Source organism: Canis lupus, chromosome 20 (assembly GCF_003254725.2).
Source record: "Canis lupus dingo isolate Sandy chromosome 20, ASM325472v2, whole genome shotgun sequence".
In the NCBI taxonomy this organism is placed as follows: Eukaryota; Metazoa; Chordata; class Mammalia; order Carnivora; family Canidae; genus Canis; species Canis lupus.
In genome coordinates, this window is record NC_064262.1 from 46,874,453 (window position 1) to 46,902,395 (window position 27,943).

Here is a 27,943-nt window from a genome sequence, read left to right on the forward strand (position 1 = left end):
TTTCAGCTGGAAGTTAGTATCCTACCCAGAATGATAATAAGACCCAGAAACGTGATGCCCTTTCTTTGTTTCTGTCCTTATACAGAGTTGTCTGTTGGTCTTGTGCATGGGGCAGCCACAGCCACTTAAGTCACCAGGATGACTTGTCTTGACTAGTCTTGACTCCTGTGTGAGATTTCTTTTTCATTGGTCAAATGTTATCCCTTTCACATCTCTAGTCTAGCCACTTCTGGCTAGGAGACCTCTACTCGGAGCCAGCCAAAACCAGTACCGGATTGAATTAAAACCCAACTGGGAAACATTTCTCAGAGAAGTTGGCTGTAAAGACTACATGTGTTGGAATGTTGCTTAGACAGTGGTAGATTTCTATATCTACAGTTTTCTCTCAATGTCCCGTACTAATTACTTAAGTTACAAAATAGGGTAATTTCTTCTTCTAAAATTTTCTAGTGTATTCTACATGTTAAAAATTGCAGGTTCAAAAAAAAAAAAATTGCGGGTTCTTTGCAGCCTTCAAAGCCAGGCAAACTCAGCCAGCAGCCATTGTAGTCTAGAATGCAATGAGGAAGCAGGACAGCAGGCCTCCCTCCCACAGGACAGTGATCATAGCAATTTCATTCGAGGGACACCTCAGGTTGCTTTGACACCAGGAACCTCTGACATACCCTGTGCAATGGGTATGTCAGAGATGCCACGTGGGAGTCGGGGTAGGGGGATTTTCTTGGTAATGGACTTTCTCTACTTTTCTAGGAGTGTGGAACCTTCTCTCTTAAGTCAAGTCCTCAAGGGCTCTTCCATGGGATACCTTTTAACCCAGTGGAAACAATTCAGATTGCAAGATTAAAGAGGGGGAGGGAATGATCTTTTGTAACACTGCATGGCATCCATACTCCTTAAGAGATGAGGAAAAATGGCCTATTAATGAGACATTAAGCTTCAATACTATCTATCCATTAGATCTCTTTTGCAAGGAACAGGGCAAACGGACAGAAGTACCTTGTGTTCAGGCTTGCATGGTCCTAGATTAGGACCCCGGCCTAAGGGTCTCTTGTAGAATGTGTTTGCCTGGTTGTGTTTGGCTAGTAAACTCCCTCCTGACATATTGGTTAATAATTATGTAAACAGGGATCCCTGGGTGGCGCAGCGGTTTGGCGCCTGCCTTTGGCCCAGGGCGCGATCCTGGAGACCCGGGATCGAATCCCACATCGGGCTCCCGGTGCATGGAGCCTGCTTCTCCCTCTGCCTCTCTCTCTCTCTCTCTCTCTCTCTCTCTGTCTCTGTGTGTGTGTGTGACTATCATAAATAAATAAATAATTAATTAAAAAAAATAATTATGTAAACAGGCCTCCTATGGATAAATCCAGGTTGCTGAAGGAAACACAGGCCATTCCTGATGAAGGTGATGCTGACTCTCTCACTATTGCTCCTTAACAGACCCCTCCTCCTGTCTCTACACCACCTTGGGTGTGGCCAGCATACACTGCCCACTTCAGATTTTCTCACTGGTACCCCAGGTAAGACTCACAATGGAGAACAAATTGATTGACTTTTAAGTGGACCCCGGTAGAACATAGTTTGGCATTTAAACTAATTGAAACTTCCATTCTACCAAGGATTATTGAAGATCAAATAAGCTCGTGTTATCTCTGTTGCAATTTGTCCACAAAAGATGACTTAAAATGAGGGTTAATTTTGTTTTTTCTCAAAGTTTTCATGGGTAATCATTAAGATAGTTTTCAGAGTCTTTGATAATCTGAAACTTTAAAGATTTGCTTGGGTAATAAATGAGATTGAATTGATTGTACATCTAGACCTTTTCCAAATGAGCTAAAATGCTAAAGCATTGATTACTACTGAACATAAATTTGTGGTTTTGGCTTATGGCAGAAAACTAAGGATACTTAAATCTGTTGGAAAACATGTTTTGTACTTTATAGTTTCATAAGTCTGCCATCTAAAGAATTCCAGTATGACCAGTATGAAAGAATTCCAGTTCACTATTGGTTACTACTTAGTTTTCACTGGAAACTAAAGTTTCTAAGAGTTAAAATTCTGCTAAACGTAATTAAGACTGATGGAAATGAGGGAAGCAACTCTGAATGAAAAAGTTGTAAAAGGTTTATGAAGGGAAATCTTTGGAAAGGAATTCTATATGTAGTCAGAACTAAGATTAAAATGAGTGGATTTTATTATATTTTGTTTTAGTAGGCTCCACCTTACATGGAGTTTGAACTCACAACCCTGATATCAAGACCTGAGCGGGGACACCTGGGTGGCTCAGCGGTGGAGTGTCTGCCTCTGGCTCAAGGTGTGATCCTGGGATGAGTTTCTCCCTCTGCCTGTGTCTCTGCCTCTCTCTGTGTCTCTCATGAGTAAATAAATAAAATCTTTAAAAAAAAAAAAAAAGAAGACCTGAGCTGAGCCCAAGAGTTAGATGCTCAACAGCCAGGGCCACCCAGGTGCCCCAAAATGAATAGATTTTAAAAGTATAAAATTGAAATTCTGAGTTTCTCTCTTCAAGAGACAAATTTTCTTGAATTGTTGGTCTGCTCTTGAAAAGAAAGTGTAAACAGTTTTTTTTCTCTTTTGTCTGCCCAGGAAACCAGTTTCTATGTTTTGTCTTTATCAGGTCTTTGGTCATTTAGTTAAAACTTCTCAATGCTAAGGGAGCTGAGTTTGGCGAAAACTATATTTGCCTTTGGAATCTCTTATCACCACTTTGGTTAAATAAATAATTAAGTTTTAAGTTTTGTAATGATCTGTAAACTTATTTGAGTACCTGCTTTATTATAACTGTCTGAGGTACTCTTTAACAAAGTTCCCTGGGATTTCAATTTTCTTTGACTCCTTGGCCTTTTTATTTGGTATGTTAAGTTACTTGAAAAGATCTATCAGTGATAAGCCTCACATTGTATGGCTTGGGTAAATGCTATAACTATTCTAGAGATAGAAGTTCCTGAACTTTTAATCTATTCTGGTGTAGGGTCATCACTTGATGTTCTAATTATTGAAGTGTTAGAGTCACAGAAATAACTGGATTTCCTTGTCACTATGTTGTAACTGCTCATCAGATCTTTAATCATGCTCTTTTTGAGTCTTTTGTCATACATAGTTATTGTTCATATTCTCCTCTGAAACGTGTTTCATCTTCAAGGAAATTCATTAAAAAGGCTTTTGACAAATACAGGTTTTGATCTTTAAAATTGGTAAAAACTTCCAGAACTAACTAAAAAGCTGCATTCAAATTGAACAAGAATTAATAACATGAGACTAAATAAACTGAGGATGATGGGAGTTTTTGTGACCTTTGAAACATTGCTGGTTCTCTAATGTTTGCTCTTTCAGACGAAGGGAACATTCTCTTAAAGTATCTAAAATAGGATAAAAATAGGATAAAAATATTCCTCTGAAAACAAATTTCAGCCATTAACTTTTCTCTCTACCTGAACCCTCTGAAATTCAGAAGGGCTCAGCGAGTGGTCTTTCTTTCACAGCAATTATAGTTATTTGCATAAGTTCGATAAGAATCTGTTCCCCTTGTAACAGGACACCATTAGAAACACTGGTTACTCTACCAAGGCTTTGACTGGAAGTCATATTTGAGAGACATGCATAGGCTCAGATATGACCAGACAGCTTTAAGGAACAGAGGTTGACTTTATAAACATGGAGCCATAAAGCCCCTTGGAATTGCCGGTCTGATACCTGCTTACAGAGTTCTCAGAGGCCTCACCATGTAAGTAAAGAATGTCACTTCCTGCCAGGTGCAGGAATCTCAGGATACTTTGGGGACCTCTTGAAGAGGTATTTGCTCAAATCTACAGGCATTGCAGGCATATCTAATGACAAGTACTTGGCTTGGCTTCTGGTCTAGAGAGACTACTAAAAGTTCAATCAAGATTCCTTATGAGATGTGGAAGGAGCCACGATGTCCTTCGACAGATGAATGGATAAAGAAGATGTAGTATAATATACAGTGGAATATTATTTAGCCATCAGAGAGGATGAATACCCACCATTTGCTTCTACTTGGATGCTGCGTGAAATAAGCCAATCAGAGGAGGACAATCATCATATGATTTCACTCATACATGGAATTTAAGAAATAGTGAAAGGGATTACAAGGGAAAGGAGGGGAACTGAGTGGGAAAAATTAGAGAGGGAGACAAACCATGAGAGACTCCTAACTCTGGAAAACAAATAAAGCGTTACAGAAGGGGAGGTGAGTGGGGGGATGGGGTCACTGGGTGATGGGCACTGAAGAGGGCACTTGATGGGATGAGCACCCGGTGTTATACTATATATTGGCAAATTGAATTTAAATGGAAGAAAAAAGATTCCTTATGAGAGTTCCAGTAAAGCCGATTTTGAAAGATCTATATGGCCAATTGCTGTTCTTGCTTATATAATCAAGCCAAGTTTGTTAAAATTGGACTTGTTTTTCAAATGAATCAGTCCTGATTTGGCTGTCTTGGATTTAAAATGAGGGTTATTATCGAGAGAAAATGTTTCAACAACACATCTTTGTAAATATTAGATCTTAAGCACTCAAGACTTGACTGTGGGTTTATAATTTGCTCTGACCATTAAACTATATTTTTTCTTTTGTTAACAGAAAGGTGCCTCTTATTAATTACCTGATTGCTTGCTAAACAAAACAGAGCATATGATGGCTAACACCACTTGCTATGCCCCTGAGGCCTTAAATGACTCTCAAAATGGCATTAGATATTTTAACTGCACAAGACAGGACATGCATAAAAACAAAATGTTGGGTATATATTCTAGATATCACCAAAAGATTCCAGATATCACCAAAAAGATATCACCAAAAGATATGCCTAAAAGATACAGATATTCAAACAGTGCTTTAAGTCATCTCTCTTCCTCTCTCTTTCCTTCCCTCCCTCCCTCTTTTCTTTAGTGAGTAGTTAAACTCCTGGACTGGAGAAAGATCTTGGTTAATTATTAAAGGTCTTTTTATTCAGGATCCTCTTTCTCATCATAATATTAACCTTATTTTGTGGACTTTCTGGTGTCCCTCTGCCTGGTGCCAAGACTCCTTCACTGCCATAACTTCCAGCCAACAGATAATCCTTTCTACTCAATAGAGTTCTTATGTGTTGTCTACCTTGGATTGGCAGCCTCTACCTTTTGTATCTTCTACATACAAATTCCCCAACTGACCAATGTTGACCCAAAAATAAGAACACCTCTATGCTTCTATTCAGCAGGAAGAAGGTACAGAAGACCTTCCATCCTCAGCACCCTTAAAGATTTAAGGGCCATAACCGTTCAGGGGGAATGATGCGGAGAACAAAGGCAAAAGGTGAATGTAGATAAATTTCTTTCTGACCTATAGCCCATTGACCAATACTTCAGGCAAATAGAGTATAATACTCCTCCAGGAAACTCTCAACTGTCTTAATATTAGCTCTTTTTATAGAGAAATAAACAACCTTCACTTGACAATACCTAGGCCTCTAGTGTCCTGTGAGTCTTTACCATATGAAACTCATTTTGGAAACTTGCCTTTGTCATTACCGCCCCAAATCAGAAAGTATATTATCAGTTTTCCGCTCACAATCCCAGGGCAGCAGCTCTTGTTCCCGTGCTTTAATAAAAACCCCCTTTCTGCACCAAAAACCTCAAGAACTATTTCTTGGCCATGGGCTCTGAACCGCAAACTTCAAACCACATCATATGGATGGACAGTGTTTGGAGTTTTATTATATTCGGGGATCTCGTTTGTCTTGTAACCAAGGTGCTTTTTAAGATATTCAAACATCTAACATTGATTAAACTTTTGAAAACATCATTTGCAATGTCTACATCTAATGTCAAAAAAGTAAATGTACTTATTTTTGTTCCATTCTTATGTACTATTTTTTTTCCTTCTACAGGCTTTTTCATTTATATTTCTTTTTTTTTTACTTTGTGTTTTTTTAATTAATTTTTTATTGGTGTTCAATTTTCATTTATATTTCTTGAAAAGGTTCTTACTCTTGCTTTCCCCATCATCCCTCCCCCAATTTCTTTTATTTAAATTTTTGAGAATTTCTGGAGCTGTGTAAGACAACAATTACAGTGTTGAAAAAAAGCATAATATGCTTTACAACTTGTACAAACCGATGGCAGCCAAATGTCATTTGCTTTCAGTGAGAGGCTCCAATATCTTCACAGTGAAAAATGCTTTGTACTTCTTTGCTCTCAATTTGATTGTAGCACACTAATACTAATATGCCTTGTTTAAATATACTTTATGCATAGTTTAATTTTTTAAAAGTTGTATCTAATAAAATGTCCTTTAACCATTATTATTTGACTATACAGTTGTATTAAATTTTGTTTACCAAAAAAAAAAGGGGGGGGGGGAATAACATGATCTTAGGAGGAGCCAGGGAAGAACCATAAGCCATGAATTAGCAGAAAGCACATATACCCTGTTTTTTCTCTCCAAGGGAGATTTCTAGGGAAAGGTCAATGAGAAGTCATGTGCAAGGAGGAAGAGGTCAATCAACTTCTCAAAGAGCGCCAGAAAACTGGTTTTTACAACTGAGTGCTGTAACTGATGGCGTTTGCATTACTTCCTGGGGGGTGGGGGGGTAATCAAGCCCTTGATTATTAATCAGCCACATTACCCAGGAGCGAGAGTGAAGTGCTCCCCGCAGGGGTGCTGACAGGCAATCTAAGGACCCCTTCCAGTTGTTGAGAGAAACTCCATGGAGAGGCTAGAATTTTAGCATGCTTTGCATTGTTGTATTTTCTATCTGTGCATTTGAAATCTGGAGTAACCACGGGTTTGATTCTAGGAGAACCTGCCATCAGGACGGGGATCTGGGATGAGCTGGAAGGGCTGTCAGGGCCCGGCCCAGACCCAGCCTCCCCTCCACCCCGCCTCGCCCCCCACCCCCACCCCCGGCCTTCCCGCGGGGCCCACGCGCCCCCTGCTGGCTCTCCGTGGGGCTCGCGCGGGGGAGACCACGCGCTTCTCTTCCCGGGAACCTGCAAAGCGAGGCGCGCGGGTCGGGCTGGGCCCAGCCGGGAGCTGGCGGGTCACTGGGGGCGCGCGCTCAGCGGCTCCACGCGCAGCCAAAGTCCGCCCTCGGCGCGCAGGATGAGCTCCGGCTTCCTGCGCGGCTCCTCCTCGTGGGGCAGGACCCTGAAGCGCAGCAGCGTGAGCGCCAGCACCACCTTCATCTCGCTCATGGCGAACGCCTGCCCGATGCAGTTCCTGAGGGGGGAGGGGGGCTCGCACTCGCCAGGGACCCCGGCAGGGCCCATCGCGCCCAGAACCCAGCCCGGGACCCGCATCGCCGCCCGCAGGGATGCACAAGGGGCTGACGTGCCTGGGACCCCGCTGGGGACTTGCCCGTCCATCCCGGGAGCTGGGCCCAGACCCCAGCCTTGAACTCAGGCCCGCAGACGCGCGCGCGCGCGCGGCAGAGCTGCTGAGCACCCCGCGGACCCCTCCTTGTTCCCAGCCGCCCCCACTCCCCAGACCCTTACTCCTAACCTCCGGAGGAGGGGAGACCAGGAGAGCCATCCTCAACTTCCTCCCCTTTCCCTCCCCCACAGACGTTCCTGGGATCTCAGTCCCAGACCCCTGCCCCCGCCACCCCATTCCCACCTCACATACCCTCTTGGCTCACCTGGGCCCAGCAGAGAAGGGAATAAAAGCCAGGGGAGACCTCTCCTTGATGTTTTCTGGGTCAAAGCGCAAGGGATTGTATACCTGGGGGCACAGAGAGGTAGGGCTGCTGGATGGGGTTTCCCAGGACAGCCAGCTTTGGAGAGGCAGACTTGTGTATGATGGGGGTAGGTGGTGTCTGATTTTCCAGGTCAGAACCCTGCTCCCTCCCCTAGGTCCCCCTGGGGAATAAGACAAGGAAGAGGGTAGGCCATGTGGACGGGGAGAGAGGCAGTACCTCAGGGTCTGGCCACACGGATGGGTTGTGGTGGGTCCCAAAAATACTAATGAGGCAGGTAACACCTGTGGGAGACGGAGAGCCAGTCAGGAAGGGTTTCCCATGCCTGATAGGCCCCCTTCCTTCCCAGGAAGCTTCTCCCCCTGAGGTTGTGAGCACCTTTGGGGATGACCCGGCCATCTGAGAGCACAATGTCCTGGGTGCAGCAGCGGGAGATGACTGTGACAGGTGGGTGCAGCCGCAGACTCTCCTTGATGCACATGGTCAAGAAGGGCAACTTGGCCAGGTCGTCCCTAAGGAACCCCCCCAACAATTATCCAGACAGCAAAAACACAGACCCTTCCTCTCAGTCCTCTACTGCCCCCTGAGATCCTCTCTCCCTGCAACAAAATAAATTCCAGGTGGATCAGGTATCTCCAAACTTACTGAGCCCTGCACATTAAATATGTACAGCTTTTTTTTTTTAATGTCAATCATACCTTATAAAGTGGTTTTAAAAAAGAAAAGCAAGATCAAAGAAGTAGGTGAGAAAATTTAGCTGGGTGGTTTTGGAAGGTTTTCTTTTCTTTTTTTTTTTCTTCTGTATTTTTTTTATAAATTTATTTTTTATTGGTGTTCAATTTGCCAACATATAGAATAACACCCAGTGCTCATCCCATCAAATGTTCCCCCCTCAGTGCCCATCACCCAGTCACCCACATCCCCACCCCGGCCCACCTCCCCTTCCACCACCCCTACTTCGTTTCCCAGAGTTAGGAGTCTCTCATGTTCTGTCTCCCTTTCTGATATTTCCCACTCATTTTTTCTCCTTTCTGTTTTTGGAAGGTTTTCTGAGCAAAACATGACACCCAAAAGGAAACCATAAAAAGGTTTACAAATTTGCATAAAAATTAAATACTGTTTATTTCAAGACAGCAAAATCAAAAGCCAAATGAGTAAGAAACAGCAGAAACAGATCCAATGTTTTGTCTATCATGGTCCTAGAGATACTAGCTAATGCAATTGACAAGAGAAAAAAGGAGAGTAATGCAGTCAGAAATGTGGGGGTAAAGGTGTCATTTTTGCCAGCTATGATTCTATGCTTAGAAAACACAAGAGAATACACCAGAAAACTTTTATAGACATTGAACATGCAATAAGGGAGTTGGATCTTTTTCTTTGATCCTCTTCAAATTATGTGGTGATTATAACCGTTAATAGCTGATATAGTTAAGTGGTTCAAACTGGAAAACTATAAAACCCCACTTCTATGACTCAACACCACCATTTCCCATTCTTACAGTTTGCCTAGGTTCTTATTTGTCATTTATCCTTTCAGAGCTACCTTTTTGCATTTAAAATAATTTTAGTGTATCATCCTATATATTGTGCACACTGCTCTGTATCTCTTTCATGCAAGAGTATAGCAATGTCTTATAGATTTCCTGGGATTTGTGTCAAGAATAAGGGCATCCTTATTCTGGAGCTATAAGATAATTTCCCATGGTTTCCTCTAGAGCTTTTAAGACACTTTTATTTTTTTTTAGTTCAAATATTTTATTCCATCGGACCACCTGGGTGGCTCAGTGGTTGAGCGTCTGTCTTTGGTTCAGGTCGTGATCCCAGGGTCCTGTTATTGAGTCCCACATAAGGCTCCCCACCGGGAGCCTTGTTCTCCCTCTGCCTGTGTCTCTTCCTTTCTCTGTATCTCTCAAGAATAAATAAATAAAATCTTTAATAAATACATAAATAAATAAATAAATATTTGATTCCATCTTGATGTTATCTTGTTACAAGACATGAGAAGTAGTTTGAGGTAACTTTTTTCTGGGTAGCTCCCCAATTATTCCAAGAGCTTAAAAAAATTTTAATATGAAACTCCATACTTCACTTTTACTATGTTCACTGAACACAAAATTTATATGTATATTTTAAAATTATTTTTCTATGTTGAAATAATCCATTAGAAAAGATAATAGAATAGATGATGATGATGATGATGATAGAAGTTTAGCCAAAGAAAGATGTGAGATCTCTATATTCCAAATGAAATTTTAAATTTCTCTCAATACAAATAGATGATTCATATTTTAAATGATTTCCACTTCTTAAAATTTAGAGAAGTATCTGTTTTAAAAAATATATAAATAGAATATTTAAAAAAAAAAAGAATATTTAAATATATGTACATTCAGCATATGTTGTACAGTGATTATGGTCCTTACAAAACATTCAAATCTGCAGATAGTTTCATTCACCATGCTTATGCGTCAAATTGTCTAAATTTTTAGGCTTAGTATATATTATTTATTGATTTACAAATACAAATAAAAATATCAAATGATTAAGAAAAGAAAAAAAAGGAAAAAATACAAATAGATGAGTCAGCATAGCAACAGAAGTATCTTAGGGTTAATTTAACAAAATATGCTTAAGATCACTAAGAAAAAATTTTAGACTTTATTAAAAGGACTAAAGAATATTAAAATATCCACAAATGGGGATATTCCTTCCACACTCTAGGATGGTATGTGTTCATATCATGAAATAATCCATTTTCCACGACTCAATCATATATTCAAGTCAACTGATAGAATATATTTGATTGAAATGAAAATCTACCAGATATTTTTAGGAACTTGATAACCTTACTCGAAAACATTTCTGGAAAGATAAAAGATTATGAGAATTAGAACAATTTAAAAATGAAAGATTAAGAGGTCCCTGGGTGGCGCATTCAGTTGAGCATCCAGCTCTTGGTTTCAGCTCAGGTCATGAAATCAGGATTGTGGGAATAAAGCCCAGTGTCAGGCTCCATGCTCAGCACAGAGTATGCTTAAGATTCTCTCTCCCTCTGCCCTTCCCCACCTATCAGATAAATAAATAACTATTTAAAAATAATAAAAACAAAAAGGGAAGATTAAAAAAGAGAAACTCACTCTACCATGAAGATGTTAAGACCTACCACGAAGATGCAATGATCAAACAAACACCCAGTGTGTCCCTGGGTGGGAAGATCAGGAAAAGAGACCCATGCAACAAAAGAGATGTGAATAAGTGAAGCCTTGACATCTGGTAAGGAAAGCCTACAAAACCCTAGCATAAGGAAAGACAGTATAGCTGTAAAAGAATATTTGGATAAATTTGTCTCCATAAAAATTAATCAAAAGCACCCCTCAAAAGTCAAAAGTCAATCTTCTGCAACACAAGACAGAAAAGGATTACTTTTTTTACCTGATTTATTCTAAGTAAATTTGAAAAAACAGAAGAATTAAAAAAGAAACAATAAAAAAGATGAGTACTTCGTACATAAAGAGAAATAAAAATGGCTTACCAACATGTGCAGAAGGACCTGAATAGACATTTGTAAAAGAAGACATACAAATGGACAACAGAGACATGAAAAGGTGCTCAAAATCACTAATTATCAGAGAAATGCAAATCAAAACCACGATGAGATCTCACCTCACATCTCACAGCTGTTAGAATAGCTATTATCAAAAACACAAGAAATAACAAATACTGATGAGGATGTGCAGAAAAAGGAACCATGTGCACCTTTGGGGGATCGTAAATTGATGCAGATACTGTAGAAAACAGGATGAAGTTTCCTCAAAAATAATTTAAAAATAGAACTACTACACTATTCAGCAATCTCACCTCTGGGTAGTTATCCAAAGAAGATGGAATCACTAACTCAAAAAGTGTATATGTAGGGACGCCTGGGTGGCTCAGTGGTTGGGTGTCTGCCTTTGGCTCAGGTCGTGATCCCAGGATCCTGGCTCAAGTCCCCGGGATCGGGTTCCCCGTGGGGAGCCTGCTTCAGCTCTCTGCCTATGTCTCTGCCTCTCTGTCTCTTTCATGAATAAATGAATAAAAATTTTTTTATAAGTGTATATGTAGCCTCATGTTCATTGCAGCATTATTTATAATAGCTAAGGTTATGAAACCACTGGTTCCCATCAGTGGATGAATGGATGAAGAAAATGTGAAATAAACGCAGTGGGATATTACTCGGCCATAAAAAAGAAATCTTGCCATTTGCAATGACATCAATGGACCTTAAGGGCATTATGCTAAGGAAATAAGCAGAGAGAAAAAGACAAATACCATATAATTTCACTGATAAAAAAAAAAATTTCACTGATAGATAGAATCTGAAAGAACAAACAACAAAAAGAAGCTCATAAATACAGAGACCAGATTGAATGTTGCCAAAAGTGGGGGATGGGAGTGAGCAAAATGGGTGAAGAAGTCAAAGGGTAATAACTTCCAGTTATAAAATAATTAGGTCATAGGAATGTTATGTATAGCATTACATAGTTACTCTATTTTCATTAATAATACTGTAGGTAATCATACTGTATTGCATATTTGGAAGTTGCTAAGAGAGTAGGTCTTAAAAGTCCTCATCACAGAGAAAAAAAAGTTCTGTGATTATGTATGGTGACAAATGCTAGCTAGACTAATTGTGGTAGACATTTTGTAATATATACAAATATCATCTCATTTGTTGTACTCCTGAAAGCAATAGAATGTATGTCAATTATACCTAAATATTAAAAAGTGTTGGGAATAACCCCTCAAAATGTGCAAAAAGATGTTAAACTTCTTATTTAAAGAAATGTTCATTTAGAAAAGGAAATATGACAAATTGGCAAAGATTTAAAATTCAATACAATAATATCATAGGTAAAAGTATGGGAAAGCTGACAACATCAGATTCAGCTGATGGGAACAAGTTTGCAATTGCTATTAAAATGACAAAAACTCAGATTGTCTTTGACAATCTGAAGTTGGCACTGGAGAGACATTCACGTGTATAAGCATGTGTCAGTGTTCACAGATGTTGACTACCCCCATGTTTATTTTAGCAAAAGGCTAGAAACAATCTAAATATCCACCTATGAGGGAGGTTTAGATAAATTACAGTACAGCCATATTGTAGAATATTACACAGCAATTAAAAGGAGGGACTAGAGCTCCCTCAAGTTCTATCACACACTGCAGGCTGAAAGGTAAATCAGCACAGAAGCTCTGGAAAGCAATTCAGCAATTTCTAGTATAATTGAGAATACTAACAGGAATATCCTCAACAAAGGGGAGAACCAAGTAAACTGTGGGAAGTTATGCAGCACACAGAAAGAAGGAGCTGTAAGACACTGTCGAGTGAATAGAACGAGTCACAAACTGTATGTATATAGAAATGCAAGATGTGCTAATGGACAAAAAGATAATAGAGAAAGAAAGAAAGAAATAGAGAGAGAGAGAAAGAAAGAAAGAAAGAAAGAAAGAAAGAAAGAAAGAAAGAAAAAAGGAAGAAAGAAAGAAAGAAAGAAAGAAAGAAAGAAAGAAAGAAAGAAGCCATTAGAAATAACAAATACCCACCATTTGCTTCGATGTGGAGGGACCTGGAGGGTATTATGCTGAGTGAAATAAGTCAGTCAGAAAAGGAAACATTATATGGTCTCATTCATTTGGGGGATATAAATAATAGTGAAAGGGAATAAAGGGAAAGGAGAGAAAATGAGTCAAAATATCAGTGAGGGTGACAAAACATGAGAGACACCTAACTCTGGGAAATGAACAAGGAGTAGTGGAAGGGGAGGTGGGCAGGGGTTTGGGGTGAATGGGTGATGGGCAATGAGGGGGGCACTTGGTGGGATGAGCACTGGGTGTTATGCTATATGTTGGCATATTTAACTCCAATAAAAAAAATTTTTTTAATGCAGTATTAAAAAATGCAGTATAGGGATCCCTGGGTGGCGCAGCGGTTTAGCGCCTGCCTTTGGCCCAGGGCGCGATCCTGGAGACCAGGGATCGAATCCCACATCGGGCTCCCGGTGCATGGAGCCTGCTTCTCCCTCTGCCTGTGTCTCTGCCTCTCTCTCTCTCTCTGTGACTATCATAAATAAATAAAAGTTAAAAAAATAAAAAAATAAATAAAATAAATGCAATATTTTAAAAAAATAAAAAATAAAAATAAATAAAAAATAAAAAATGCAGTATACTCAGACTGTGCAAAAGATCCAAAAATAATGTGAAAGGTAAAATCTTTGAATGAATTTAACTACTTTTATACAAAAATATTAATTTTAGCATATATTATATTTTTAATATAAAGCATTTGCCGGGCAGCCCCGGTGGCGCAGCGGTTTAGCGCCGCCTGCAGCCCAGGGCGTGATCCTGGAGACCCAATATCGAGTCCCATATCAGGCTTCCTGCAGGGAGCCTGCTTCTGCCTCTGCCTGTGTCTCTGCCTCTCTCTTCGCTCTCTCTGAATGAATAAATAAATAAATCTTAAAAAAAAAAAAGCATTTGCCTTGGAGCATCTGGGTAGCTCAGTTAAGTGTTTGACTCGATTTCAGCTCAGCTCATGATCTCAGGGTCCTAAGATCAAGCCCTGAGATTAAACCTCACATCAGGTCCACCTTGGGCATGGAGCCTGCTTGGGATTTGCTCTTTCCCTCCCCCCGAGCCCTCTTCCCTTCAAATAAAAAAATATTTTTTTAAAAAAAAGAAAGCTTTTAGAGATAGGTGGTGGAAAGAAACAAAGAAGAAAAGAAAGAAGAAAGAAAGAAAGAAGAAAGAAAGAAAGAAAGAAAGAAAGAAAGAAAGGAAGGAAGAGAGAGAGAAAGAAGAAAGAAAAGAAAGAAGAAAGAAAGAAAGAAAGAAAGAAAGAAAGAAAGAAGAAAGAAAGAAAGAAAGAAAGAAAGAAAGAAAGAAAGAAGAAAGAAAGAAAGAAAGAAGAAAGAAAGAGAAAGAAAGAAAGAAAGAAAGAAAGAAAGAAAGAAAGAAAGAAAGAAAGAAAGAAAGAAAGAAGAAAGGAAGAAGGAAGATAGTTATGGAAAGACACATGACAAATCAATGATTCTAGAAACCCCTAGGGAGACAGGAGGGGATTCAGTTGCGGGGGAGGACATCAATGATAACTGTAGTCTCCTTTGTGGTACTTCAAGGCAAGAAGAATTTGTTCTCATCATTGTTTCTGTAATTCAAAACTTTTCGAACATTCATGTTTTGAAGAAAAGAAAAGATCTCAAAAACACATTGCTAACATGTAGACCTTAATTCCCACTGGAGGGGGTAGTGAGATAGTTTTCATATAAATGTCGATATAGGATAGATATTTTCTGGAATGGTCCACAAGAAATCACTGACAGGAGTTACTCCTAGGGCAAGGATTAAGAAAAAAGTTCATTTCTATTATAAACTTTCTCTCTCTCTCTCTCTCTCTCGCTCTCTCTCTTAAAGATTTATTGACTTATTTGAGGGAGAGGGAGAGACAGAAAATCTACAGTATACTTCATGCTCAGCATGGAGCCAGATGGTCACAGGGCTCAATCTCACAACCCTGAGACCGTGACCTGAGCGAAAAGCCAGAGTTGAACATTTAACAAACTGAGCCACCCAGGTGCCCTGATTATAAATGTTCTTTTATATACCTTTTTTTTAAAAAAAAACCAAGTGTACAGTTTTGTCTGTTTGAAATTTTGGTTGAAACAGCATAAAGGTATTTCTCTACTCTGCCTCACGGGACTGCTATGCTGAGTGAAGGCCTGGAGTGGAAAATATTACCTACAAGATGCCTGTCCAGTCCAATGCCTGCTCAATATCGCCAAGCTCCTGGCCCAGACCTCAGAATCCCCTCCCTGGTCCCGATGCTGCAACTTGTCCTCTCCAGTATGTTCCCCACACTAGCCCTAGAAATATCGGACCTGTCCTCATCCTGCTCAAACAGTTCCCTCGGTTCCCTATTGCCCTTGGTTACAATTGGACCCAGTGACATTGCTTCTAAAGTCTCCCACAACCAACCCCTGCTGCCATCCCTCAGCCACATCATCTCACCATGAATCAGTGTCTCTTTCTCTTTTCTCTCCCCGTCTGTCTACCTGTCTTCGTCTCTTCTCTCTCTCCTTCCCTCCCTCCATTTCTTCCTCCCCCTTTCACTCTCTCTCTCTCATCCCACTTCCTCCCTTCCCCCTTTTCTCCCTGTATCTCCTTTTCTCCATCCTTTCCCTTCTTTTCTTCCTTTCCCTCCTCCCTTCTTCCCTTCCTTTTCACTTTTGCCCCCACTCTGTCTTCTTGAACTAACTGGACCCCAACTATCCCCAAATATCTAGTGATCATCACTCAGGGTCTCAACAGAGGTACTCTCTCTACCCTTAGCCTTGCCTCTCATACTCTCCACCCTAGCTCACCCCATGTGGAACAGGAGTATCCTGACGTGAGACAATCTCCACACCAGACTAGAGCTCTTGCACGACAAGGGCCAGGGCTGGGTCCTTCCTGGGTCTCCATGACACAGAATGGGCTAGTAAGAATTGGAGAAAATATAGGACTGGGGAGAGAAAGGCAGAGTGGCAGTGTTCTCTGAATGGGGACTGGATGGATAAAGATGCAGTTCTCCTGGATAGGAATAGAATGATTTTAAAACCACATATCCCCCATGAAACTTGGACTGAACAATATGGAAGGAATTTGAAGGCAAGAGAGAAGCAAACATTTAGGGAGTGAGGATGTTTAGAAAAAAATGTGATTTAAGAGAGAAAGGTAAGAGAGTGGAATGGAAGTTCACTTACTGAATGTGTACTTAGTGGCATCATCTGCCTTCATACATTGTCGCTAATTCTCTCAGCAGCCCCGATCTTTGTCACTCTTCCCTGTTCTACAGGCTGGGTACAGACCCTGCCTCTGGGCTCTGCTCCTATTCTCACTAAATAATAATGACAGAACTAACCAAAAGATCTTTCCCCTTCCCCAGCTGGGGAGCAAAGCCAATAAGAGGGGTTCGAGAATAGACCATAAGGACCTGCACTCACCATTCAATCTCTTGAGGCTCACGGTCCCTCAGGAGCTCTTGCACCTCCTGCCGGCAGCGCTCCTGGTATTCTGGGTGCTTTGCCAGGTTGAACAGGACCCAGGAGAGGCCACTGGCTGTGGTGTCATGGCCTGAGAGGCAGCCAGACAGGCTTGGGTCTCTGGGCTTGTTCAGCACCAGAGGGTGGGCAGCGCCTTTAATTAAGGCCCTCAGGGAGGATGGGAGGATGGGAGGATGGGATGGAATGGGGTGGTCCTGCGAAGGACCCAATGACGAATTCTGGTCCAATCCAGGACCCACCTGCCAAGTGTCCGGATTGGCAGTTCCCTGCCCCCCTATAGTCCCACACTGGGATGCTCACCCTCAAACATAAAGGTGTCAGCTTCAGCTCGGATATCCTTGTCTGACAATTGCTTTCCATCTTCATCCTGGAGAGAAAGTAAGACACACACACACACACACACACACACACACATACCAAATCATATCAGTTTTGAGAGCTCCTGAGCATAATCTGAGACAGTCTCTGAAGCTCTTTCATCCATCCAGAAACCCAAGCCGACCCTTCACCCTTAAACCTCCTTTGCTCATTATCACCAGAGGCCCCACCCCACAGTTCTTCTCCTGCTTGGCCTCTTTCCCTCCTGCTTTGTCCTTGGTGAGAAGAATCAGTTATCCATGAATATTTCCCTGTTTCTACATGATGAGGACTTTCTGGAAAAAAGTTACTGGCAACCTGGATTACATTCTAGGATAGTAAATCCAGAGATTCCTCATCTTCCCTGGCAAAAAAAAAAAAAAAAAAAAAAAAAAACCAACAGAACCTATAGACTGCCTTCTCCGCAAAGTGGACTTTACATTCTAACTCTCTGTCATCACTTGCATGGATGCACATACACACACACACACACACACACACACACACAGAAGAAGGTGCAGATGTGTCAGCAGTCTTATATAAGTTCCAAGTTTCATAATGTATAGTTACCTCTTCTGGGATGGAGCATGGCTGCGTGTACAGATAAAAGCATCAGATAGCTCCCAGAAGAATCTTAGAATGAGGAATCACAGCTACAGTTCTACTCTGGCTACTCTTACTTCTGTGAGTAATAAATGAGCTTCTCTGATCCAGGTTCTGGTACATAAATACACACACACACACACACACACACACACACACACACAACTACCTTATTAAGCAAAGTCTCGAGTAAAAGAGTAAAATCTCAGGTCACAGATTCAAAATTAGAAGACCTCTACAGGCTAGATTCCACATACTAATCTCTAAAACATATCCATAATCCATCCCTCCCTTTCTCAAGCACCTCCCTTGGCTCTCAAGCACACAGTACCCTCTGGACCAAGTGTAAGTTCTTCAGTGTGAAATTTGAAATCAAGGTCCATTCTACCTCTTGAATTCAGATCCCAGAGAAACTCACCTTGGACAGCAGGAGCACATCAATGAAGTCCAAAGTCTTACTCTTAGCCTTGGTCATGAGGAAGTCATCAACACCCTGAACTGGGAGAGTGCGGCGCCGTTCCTGAATGACAGCATCTGTGAAGTTGTGCACCAGGCGGCAGGCTCTGCGGAAGCGCTGTCCGTCTGGAGTGAGGTAGTACAGGAAGTCCATGTGCAAGATCTGCTGATGCCGTTTTGCCACAAGGGCACTGAGTTCTAATATGGCAGCAATATATTCACTAGGCTTCCTGTAGGATGAGGACATGAAAGGAGGCCACAATTTAGCTCACCTGAAGACTGAGAAAATGCCTCCCACCAGATGCTGGGAGCTACCTCCCATCAGAAAAATTGGTATCCAGGAACAGATGGTCCCACAGGTACATGGTAGGGATGACCTAAGAGACATGACTCCCCACACTCTCTTCCCTCCCTGATTCCCATTGCTGTGAGCCGCCTCAATGCCCCTGGCCCATTAAATCCCAGCTGAGATATTGTACTTTTCTCCTCCATCTCCATACACCTCAGACTTCATCTTCTCTCATTAGGTCAATGGACCCAACCCCCTCCCTACTCTAGCATCTCTTTGGAACAAAATCCACTATCTACACAATGGCTGGTCTTCTCTAGAATCAGAAATCGAAGAACAGCTTTCCCCATGACTCTCAATGCTCAACCACTTTCCATGCCTCCGAGAAAACTCAAAAAAATTCTAATGCCTTTGCCTAGTCTTTGAATATCCTTAAGATACAGCCCCTGCCAATGCTTCCAACCTCATTCCCAAAGAGACTCCTCACTGTGGCACATGCTTTGCTCATCATAGCCCCCTGGACTTTATCACACATTTCTACCTACCCTAAAGGATCACTGTTTCTCTTTCCCTTCCTTGTCCCTCAATGTCTAGTTCTGATCCATCTCCTTCAGGAAGTCCCTTCTGATTGTGTTGATCATCCCTCCCTTCGCCATCTACTCTCTTGGGTCTATGGCTAATATTTCAGACCCTGAGCAGAGACTTACTCCTGGCAATTGCTGTCAAAACTGAAGACACATTTCTGCAGACTGTCCAGGGTCATGAGGCTGATGTGTTCAAACATGTCCAGATGGGTGCTGCCCTCTGACACCAGGCGCTTCCACTTGGCCTGGGCAGAGAGGGAAGCAGAACTCGGGCTGGAACCTGCCTCCTCCGAAAGCCCTCCCCAACACCAACCACCAAGATGGAATCCCCCAAACCTAGCCTCCTGGCCCCAGACAACCATCCCCAGGGAGGACCAAGACTACTTCTACTTGGGCAGAAGTAGAAACTGTTACAGTTAAGGCCCCATGGCTGGGAGTCAGGAGACCTGAGTTCAAATTCTGGCTCAGTGTGCCCTTGCTCAGCTCACTGCCCTCTGGGCTCCACCTATCAAAACTTAGTAACAGTTAAAATGACTTGCTCTGGTGTCAAAGAAACCAAGTTGGAATCCAAGCTCCACTTACTAGCTTACTTGCTAGCTGTGTGAATGTGGGCAAGCTCCCTAACTTCTCTGAACCTCATTGTCACCACCTGTAATAGACAAGATCCTCTCTACCTCATAGAGTTGTGAAAATCAAATCAGAGAGTATATGTCATGGAATATGCACATGGTTTCTAGCATACAGTAAGTACTTAATAAAAGTTAGCTTTCACCATCTTCATTGCTACAAGTTAAGAAAAAATATCCTTTGGGGGCATCTGGGTGACTCAATTGATTAAGCATCTGCCTTTAGCTCAGGTGATGATCCTAGGGTCCTAGACTGGAGTCCCACATCAGGGATCCCTGCTCAGTGGGGAACCTGCTCCTCCCTCCCACTTGTGCTCTCTCTGCTCTCACTTGCTCTCTAATAAATAAATAAAATCTTAAAAAAAAAAAAAGGAAAGAAAAAGTCTCCTTTTTGAAAAAGGTAGTCCATGGACCCCGAACACCACCGCATATTCTTGCTGGTATGCCAAAAAATGCAAGACCCAGAGCTGTGTTTGCAGCAAACACCCTTGAGATATAAGGTACTGTTTCCCCCTGGACAAATGTCAGCTTTGCTTCTAGTTGACAAAAAAAAAAAAAGTCATGGAGTCCCTAAACCTCCCCTTAATGCAACATACTATGTAAGCATTGAAGCCCACTTGTGTTATTCTCATGAAGTCTGGTGACTTAGAGAAAGAATGCAAACCAAGAAGCATATGTGCTTGCTGTGCCATGAGTAATAAACTGTTCTTTGTCTCTAACACAGAAGTCTCATGTCTTCTGACAGAATCCACAAAACAATAATAATCTCACTCTTCAGCTTGCAAGTATGAAAAAAATCCCAGGCACTTTACAAAATCCCCACCTCCATTTTTTCACTTCTTGGTATCCATACCCTTTGCAATGTGATTTTTCTGCAACATCCATTAAGGGATGGAGCCCCTTTCACTACCTTTGGATTCTATGCTGACCTTTTGCTTTGCTTTGGCCAATAGACCATGGTGAAAATGATGAGGTGATCTTCCTAAACCTAGATCTCAAGAGGCATTGAAGTTTTCTCTCACTCTTTGACCCCTGCCTCAGCCATGTGAACAAGCCTGTGATGCCTCCTGGAGGCAGAGAATCACACTAAAGAAAGTTCCGTTGTCTAAGCTGAGACCAACCTAGATCAGCCTGCAGCCACCAAGCCCCAAACATGTGAGAGCTCAGATCAGCAAAGTAATACCTGACCCACAGCTGATCACAGGTACATGTGACCCTACCCAGGTCCGGAAGACCCAGCGAACTGATTCACAGACTTGTTAGCAATAATAAACATTCATTGTTTTAGACCAATGAGTTTGGAAGTGGTTCATTAATTCAGTAACAACTACCATGTGATGTTCATGGATATTCAGCTGTGTCTCAGGTTCCAAAGCTTCTTTGTAAGGGAAACATAGAAACTAACACCTTCTGAGAACGTACTATGTGCCAAGAACGTAACTATCTTACATTATCTTGACCACCCAGCAAAGTGTGGGCTGTAATTCTCATTTTACAGCTGAGAAAACTGAGGCTTAGAGAGCAAGATCAATGGCCCCAAAGCTAACCCAGAAGAACCAAAATTCCAGACAAGATGTCACAGAGCCCCCATCACCTCCAAGGCTTCAGCTGGGACCCTGGTTTCAAGAGACTCACATGCATGACATTCGTGCTGTAATTGAAAATCTTCACATAGGGCTTCAGGATGTTGAAGTGGAAGGCAGGTGTCAGCATGCGGCGGTGGCTGCTCCATTTGTCACCAGCACTCAGCAGAAGCCCATCCCCTAGTAGAGGTAGCCACAAGGATTGGCAAGGGCGGTGCCTTCCACTGAGTCCCCAAGGTTATCCTCAGTCCCCTTTACCCAATTTACTCACCCAGCCAGGGCTTCAGTAAGCTATAGAAGACCATGTCCTTGGGCGCAATGGCAGCTGACATAAATGAGGACAATCAGGAGTCATAAAAAGAGCGAGAGGAAGTGCTTTGGGTTTGGGGGGTGAGGGCTCCCAGCCAGGGGTCTGCATACCCCCTCCAAGCCCAGTGCAGCAGGAATGGAAACAAGAGCAGAGGAAACAAAAGGAGCAGGGAGATGAGGGGAGACCAGACCAGGCTACAGCACATAGCACCAAGACAAGGCCTGCAGACATACCCCCATTTAATTAGATGCACCCTAACATGCAAGAACATACCTCAACATACCTTGACATGGCTTCTACCATGTCCAACATTTTCAAAACACCAAAACACAAATTAGCACCCACAATATGCCTTTACAAGGAATTGGGACACCACATCTGTTCTGGAACCCCCTGACATCTCCTGAGACTTCTCACATAGCCCCAACCAGTGTTAATATGTCCTGACGAGTAACAACATGCATAGCACACATTGACATTATGTACCATGTTCTGACATGGACCCTAAGACAATCTGACACAACCTCAGGGTGACCCACAGATGATCCCAAGCAGGACTTAATTATTGCCCCACTAATGTCACAGATGTGGACCAGATATGACCCAGATATATCTAAGACCTACCCTGGACAAGATTCACATAGTCTTCGACATTTCTCAGAGAACTCTGGGTTGCAGAGTGCAGACAAAACCCAAACTTGGTTCAGACATGACCAACAGGAGGAGCAGACATCTCAAATGGCATGAAATATTCTTGGCCACAGCGGAGCACCAAACACAAGTAAGCCCATCTTCATATGGCTCGGGAGTAACCATATACCAGGTATAACCAAGCATAATGTATTCTAGGTGGAACCAGAGGCAGGTAGAAACATAAAAGAGACCAGACACGATCATACAACAGACATTGCAAAATCACACCCTAGGTGTGAGCAGATATGACCAGAAAGAAGTCTGGCAGGTGAGGATCCAGGTGAGACAGAGACAGTGGCATCTCTGAACCTTCTCTCCTGGCTGCTTATAGGTCACAAGTCAAACTGGAAGCAGCACAGAGACCTCAGCTGTGAGCAAGCCATGACCATGGGGTGTCTACCTGATGAAAAGAGCACAGGCTTGATGTAGGTGGGGTGGAAGATGCGGATGACTGCATGCCAAGGGCCCACCCACCAGCAGCACACATCCCCATAGGTGCTTGCCAGGTCCTGTGTGTACAGGAGACCTTCCTCTGAGCTCTGAATCTGGAAAGGAACAAAGAGGACCCAATTCACACTCTTTCTAGGTGGCCAAATAGAAGGACCTGCTGGGCTAAGACCCAGCCCTGAGCCCCATGAAATCCCTCCAGCAGCCCAGCCTCCTCCTAGGATCCTTCCCCAGTCCATCGATATGACAATTAAGGTCCCTTGGTTACAAGAACAAAAAGAGTCATTCTGCATTTTGGATTCCAAACACTATGTTCACCTGGCTTCTCTCTATCCCCATGTTCCAGGTAAGAGAACTGAGGCTCTGATGGATGAAGTAACTTGCCTACTCTCCCAGATAATTCTCCCAGTGCATTCCTGACATCTGAACCCAGCCCTGCCTGAATCCAGGACCTCCGTTCCTAGTCACTGAATTGTTTTGAGCCCCAAAACCACAACTCTGAGAATCTACTCTTGCCAAGATCAGGTGGTCAGATCACAGTGATTAAATGAAAAATTGACCCTGTAGACCAGACAAATTGAAGGGAATTCTGCAACTTTTCCTGGAACTGTGGCAGTAAGCTGACAGTTCCACAGGAGTTAAACTTCTTGGACTCATATCTACAAGAATGAGAGTGGAAGCACCTCAGTGGAAAACAGAACAAAAAAAATTAATACAGGTTTTGATGATGTTCTTTGACCTGGATCCAGCCATGTTGAAGACAACATCCCTGAAGTTCACTGTAAATTGCCTGTCTTTGATTAGACTATACAGGGTTGAGTTTCCACCACTCACAACTGAAAGAGACCTTGGCGGCCAGAAAGAGCTAGGGGCCTTCCAAGTCACCCAGAACCTGAGTTTCAAAGCCAAGGTCTCTGTTGGGTGCTGCTCATCAACCTGCTCAGCCTGGTCTGTCTGGAGGTGAAAGAAGCAGAAGGGACGGAAGCCAGGCTGGGGTAGGGTCTCCCTAAGGGGGAGATTCCTGGGGCCTGGAGCGGGAGGGCAATGAACTTGGAGTAGACAAGCTGTAGGATAAGGTGGAAGGGATCAACCCACCAGAAGTGGATGTCACAGAAACAGCAGCCCAGGTACTCCACCAGCTGCCAAACCTCAAAGCTCTGGCCCTGCAGATGGGTGACAATGAGGCCAGACCTGGCAGGGGACCTCAGATGCTATCAATACCCACTGCATCACTCTGCTCTCTGCTCTAAAAAAATTTCTACTTGTCATCCCAGATCTAGGTCCAGTAACTCCTCCAGGAAGTCTTCCAGCCTGCCCCAGCAGAGGCCTTGATTCACCTGTGGCCTGCTGCAACCATCCCCATCTGGCCAATCCTTACTTCACCAGGTGACAGATCTCTTGTCTAGACCCATATCATCATGACTGAGGGTTATTCCAGGACAGAGCCTTGGAATGAGGTCTCTTGGGGACTCATGGTGTGGGCAGGGGAGGAGACAGCAGTGGAGGGAGTAGAGGATGAAAGGGGAATTGCTGAATACATGAAGAGAAGAGGAATATAGCTAAGAGAGAAGAGGGGAGGAGGGCCCAGGGACCTGCAGGGGGTGCAAGGAAGTTGGAGGTGGAGGCGTTGGAAGCCCTGGGTTGTATCAAGGCACCCACCACCACAAGCTCTGCAAGAGTACCTGAGGCACTGGTGATATTCCGGATCAAGTCGGGGTGGCACAAAACAACAAGGGGCTTGATGGGGCCCATCCACATCTTAAACCCCTGGGTATAGGTGGCCACCAGCTGAATTATGACCCTCAAGCCCTGCTCCGAGGGGGGAGCCTACAAGCAAGACAGGGGATGTCACCTCCACAGAAGGAGACACAGCAGGGCCCCCTGCAGCCTCTACAGTGGACAGAGTGTCCAGATTCTACGTGGATGGAGGGAATCTCTGCTTCCTCCCCCTCTTTCTCTCTGAGGACAGATGGGTCTGGAGGCTCTCCACATCCCAAGGGTGAACCCAAGGACACAGGGAGAAGACATGCTCTCTCCCCACAGAGAAGCTGACCTTGGCTTGAGAAGTGGGATTTTTCTGGTCTTGGGAGTGGTTCCAAACTCAGAGAGGTCCCCATACAAGAGTTTTGTGGGCACCAGAGTGGTCTCAGGACTTGTACTAGGGCTCATTCCTGCATCCTGTTAGGTCCTGGTCAGTCCACACAGCCCCCAGTTCCTCACATGGTGACATGTCTGCAGCCCTTCCAGTCCTGGTAAACCCCAGGGGACAGATGTGAACTCTGCTCATCAGACAGGAGGGCAGCTCCCACCTATGAGTCCCTACTGCCTACCAGGCTGTACATAGTGAATCCTGTCTATCTGTATATCACCTATCTATTATCTATCTATCTATCTATCTATCTATCTATCTATCTATCATCTATCTATCTATCATCTATCATCTATCTATCTATCTATCTATCTATCTATCTATCTATCTATCATCTATCTCTTCATACTTGTGTCCCCTGATCCTATGGACTCTGATCAGTTGTGCCCTTTACAAATGAAGACACCAAAGCCACTTCCACCAAATGGAGAAGGAGGGCAGGGTTAGCTCCTGGGGAGACATCCTCTCCAGTCCCCCTCCATCCCTCCAGGATGCCCCATCCTGGCCTGACAAATGCTCTCAGGTGCTCCAGACAGGTGAACAGAAGGCATTTCACCATTGTGACTGCCCCCTGCTCCCCAAGGACCCTGAGGAACTTAATGAGATTAGTCCAGAGAGGGAGAGTGGCTCAGCTGAGGTCACACAGCAAGAGGAACTAGAGAGAAGAGTGACCCAGACCAGCATCCATGACCAAGCCCTGGAGGGGGAGGGGGAGCAGTAACTTTATGCCCCCTGCTACCCCCAAGGTTTGTTAGGAACATTACAAGACCCAGAATCTCAGGCAGCCTTCACAATGAGCCTCAGAATGCCCCCATTCCAAATTAGCTATAATCAGCAATAAAAATCACAAGAAGTTCTCCCCCTACCTATGGTCCTCATCCTGGGCAGTTAAGGTGAGCTGTGCCCTCAGCCTGCCTGGAGATGGGAGGAGCTAGCTGCTCATCCCTTTGGCCTTGACCATGGCAGGTGATGGCAAGTTCACCACCTATGTCATCAAACACTTACTTTCAGTGCCTGCTGGATGCTAGCCCCTGGACTGTGCACTCTAGTGTCTGCTCCACAGGGCAACTATCTAGTTGGATAGGTGGAAGATAAGTAATGAGACAATTAACTCCTGAATGGGGCATGAGTAGACCCATGTCAAGGTCAACCTCTGATTTGCTGGTGAGGACTCAAAGAAAGCTTCTGGAAAGAGAAGTAAGCAGTTATCTTTATTCAGGTTGGGCAATGGGCCCATTGGGACATCTTAGCAGGGAAGAGGAAGCTGAGAGGAAGTTGGCCTGGGGAGAGGTGTGAGTGGGAAGTTAGACCCCTGTAGGGTGGGGAGGTCATAACTAATTCCTGTAGGGTAGGGAGCAGACACAAGGGAATGGGCCAGGCAGGGAGCAGACCCTGGACAGGGTCCCTGACAAGGTCTCCAGGATAACCATGGATTCTGGGAATGCCAGAGGACTGTGCCCTGTGCAGCCCACCATGGGAGCCCTCAGAGGGACAATAATGTGGGTTCAGAGAGGCAGGAAGTAAATCCAAAACAGGCAGAGGGTGGGAGGACAAAGATGTGCAAATGGCCTGGATGGCAGAGCAGAAGAATGAGTGGATGTAAAAGAAGGACTCCACTAGCTTCCCTGCTTCTCCACTGACCCAGACCCCAGCTAACCCCTGAGCATCATTCCCGAACCTCCAGGAAGTCCATTTCCTGACACCCCAGTCCCATCCTCTACCCATACTCACCAGGCCCACGTGACCCCAAAACCAGTTGCGCTTTGGAGGCTGTGGGAAACACTGGAGGCGACGACGGATATCATAGAAGCTGTAGCTCCAGGCCAGGACCCGGGTCAGAAGCCAAGTGGCCCCCACCAGCAGCAGGAGCACCCATGGGGAGATTGCAAGCTGCCCCAGTCCTAGCCAGGACAGGCTCAGTTGCAACATCCTGGAGCAGAGGGATTAGAGGGTGAGCCCCTCAGGACCTGGTCTGGGACAGAAATGTGAGCTTACTGAGTGCTCACTTCAGAGGGAAAGAGCCCAGGATGGGAGGGACAAGGCAAATGGGGAGTGCTGGGAACTGTCCACATGGTGTGGGGGGAGGGAGGGTGATCAAAGTGGGGGAGGTTCAGGAGACTTCCAGAGGAACAGGCAGAGTGAGAGAGAGAGAGAAAGAGACGGGGTGAGAGAGAGTTAATCACCCACGAGTAGCCCCTCTCACTCCAGGACAGCTGCTCCCTGGAGCCACCCCACTTTGGGAAGTATCCTTCCCCACCTGGGGCCAGGACACCCAGCCTCGTACCTCCAGTCAGGAGCAGCTTATCCACACAGCCTCCTCTCCTCTCCTCTCCTCTCCTCTCCTCTCCTCTCCTCTCCTCTCCTCTCCTCTTAGAAAGTCTTTGCTTCTGGCCGCTGACCTAGGGGACACTGCCAGTGGCCAGGCTAAGCCAGCCAATCCCTGCCTGCCTGCTTACCTCCTCCCTACTTGGCAGTGGTCCAAATGGTGGGTTGGGGAGGGAGGCTTTAGTATTATCAAGAGCACTTGAGCTCTAGAACCTCAAACTCAGTACCTCCCATTTGGGGTGCGTGGTGGTTTGGGGGATGGGTAAAGGTGACTCTGCATCCCCACGTTAACAGCCACAGTTGCCCTCTCCAGGCCTGTGTGGCTGATAAAAACTTGAACTTCAGAGTTCAGGTGCCATGGGAACAGGATCATGCCAGCCTTGTCCCAAAAACATATTTGGGGCCTCCCTCTACATGTAAGTCAGGAGGGTGGCTTGCACGGTTTTCCAGCACAGAATCAGAAAGCCTCTGGCCTCTGGACTGCACACCTTGGCAGGAGTTCAAGCCCTGCCTCCAAGAAGCCCAGGGACCTGGTTGAGATAGGACTGCAGAAACAAAAAACCGGCCAGGCTGGGGATTACCGGCATCAGATGGAGGGGTAAGGGGCCCAGTCTGAGGAGGGCTGCTGGGAGGGGTGAGGATGTGGGGGCCGCAGGATCCAGGAGAAGGTGGGGCTCAGATAGAGGAAGCAGAGCTGGGAGACCCTGGGTGGAGTTCTGCTCCTCCTGCCTG

At 44.1% G+C, this 27,943-nt stretch overlaps 1 protein-coding gene across 10 annotated transcripts; it reads right to left on the reverse strand.

Moving 5' to 3' along the window:
• Positions 1–5,704: 5,704 nt before the first annotated feature.
• On the reverse strand, positions 5,705–27,370 carry LOC112666668 (cytochrome P450 4F3). Of its 10 annotated transcripts, none has more exons than XM_049098325.1 (14): positions 27,236–27,367; positions 27,171–27,200; positions 26,618–26,816; positions 22,691–22,835; positions 21,559–21,612; positions 21,340–21,467; positions 19,202–19,323; positions 18,168–18,435; positions 17,090–17,156; positions 16,730–16,859; positions 8,088–8,221; positions 7,929–7,993; positions 7,653–7,735; positions 5,705–7,234 (listed from the first exon to the last, which is right to left on the reverse strand). In XM_049098325.1, exons 3-14 carry the CDS (start codon positions 26,813–26,815, stop codon positions 7,057–7,059), a joined length of 1,572 nt encoding a protein of 523 aa, XP_048954282.1. In that variant the 5' UTR covers position 26,816; positions 27,171–27,200; positions 27,236–27,367; the 3' UTR covers positions 5,705–7,056. The 10 variants fall into 10 exon arrangements, 8 of the variants coding, with proteins under 8 accessions (XP_048954282.1, XP_048954280.1, XP_035558641.2 ...); XM_049098323.1 differs by having other exon boundaries at positions 26,618–26,858; XM_035702748.2 differs by lacking the exon at positions 22,691–22,835 and adding an exon at positions 24,420–24,564 and having other exon boundaries at positions 27,171–27,370.
• Between the last annotated feature and the right edge of the window lie 573 nt (positions 27,371–27,943).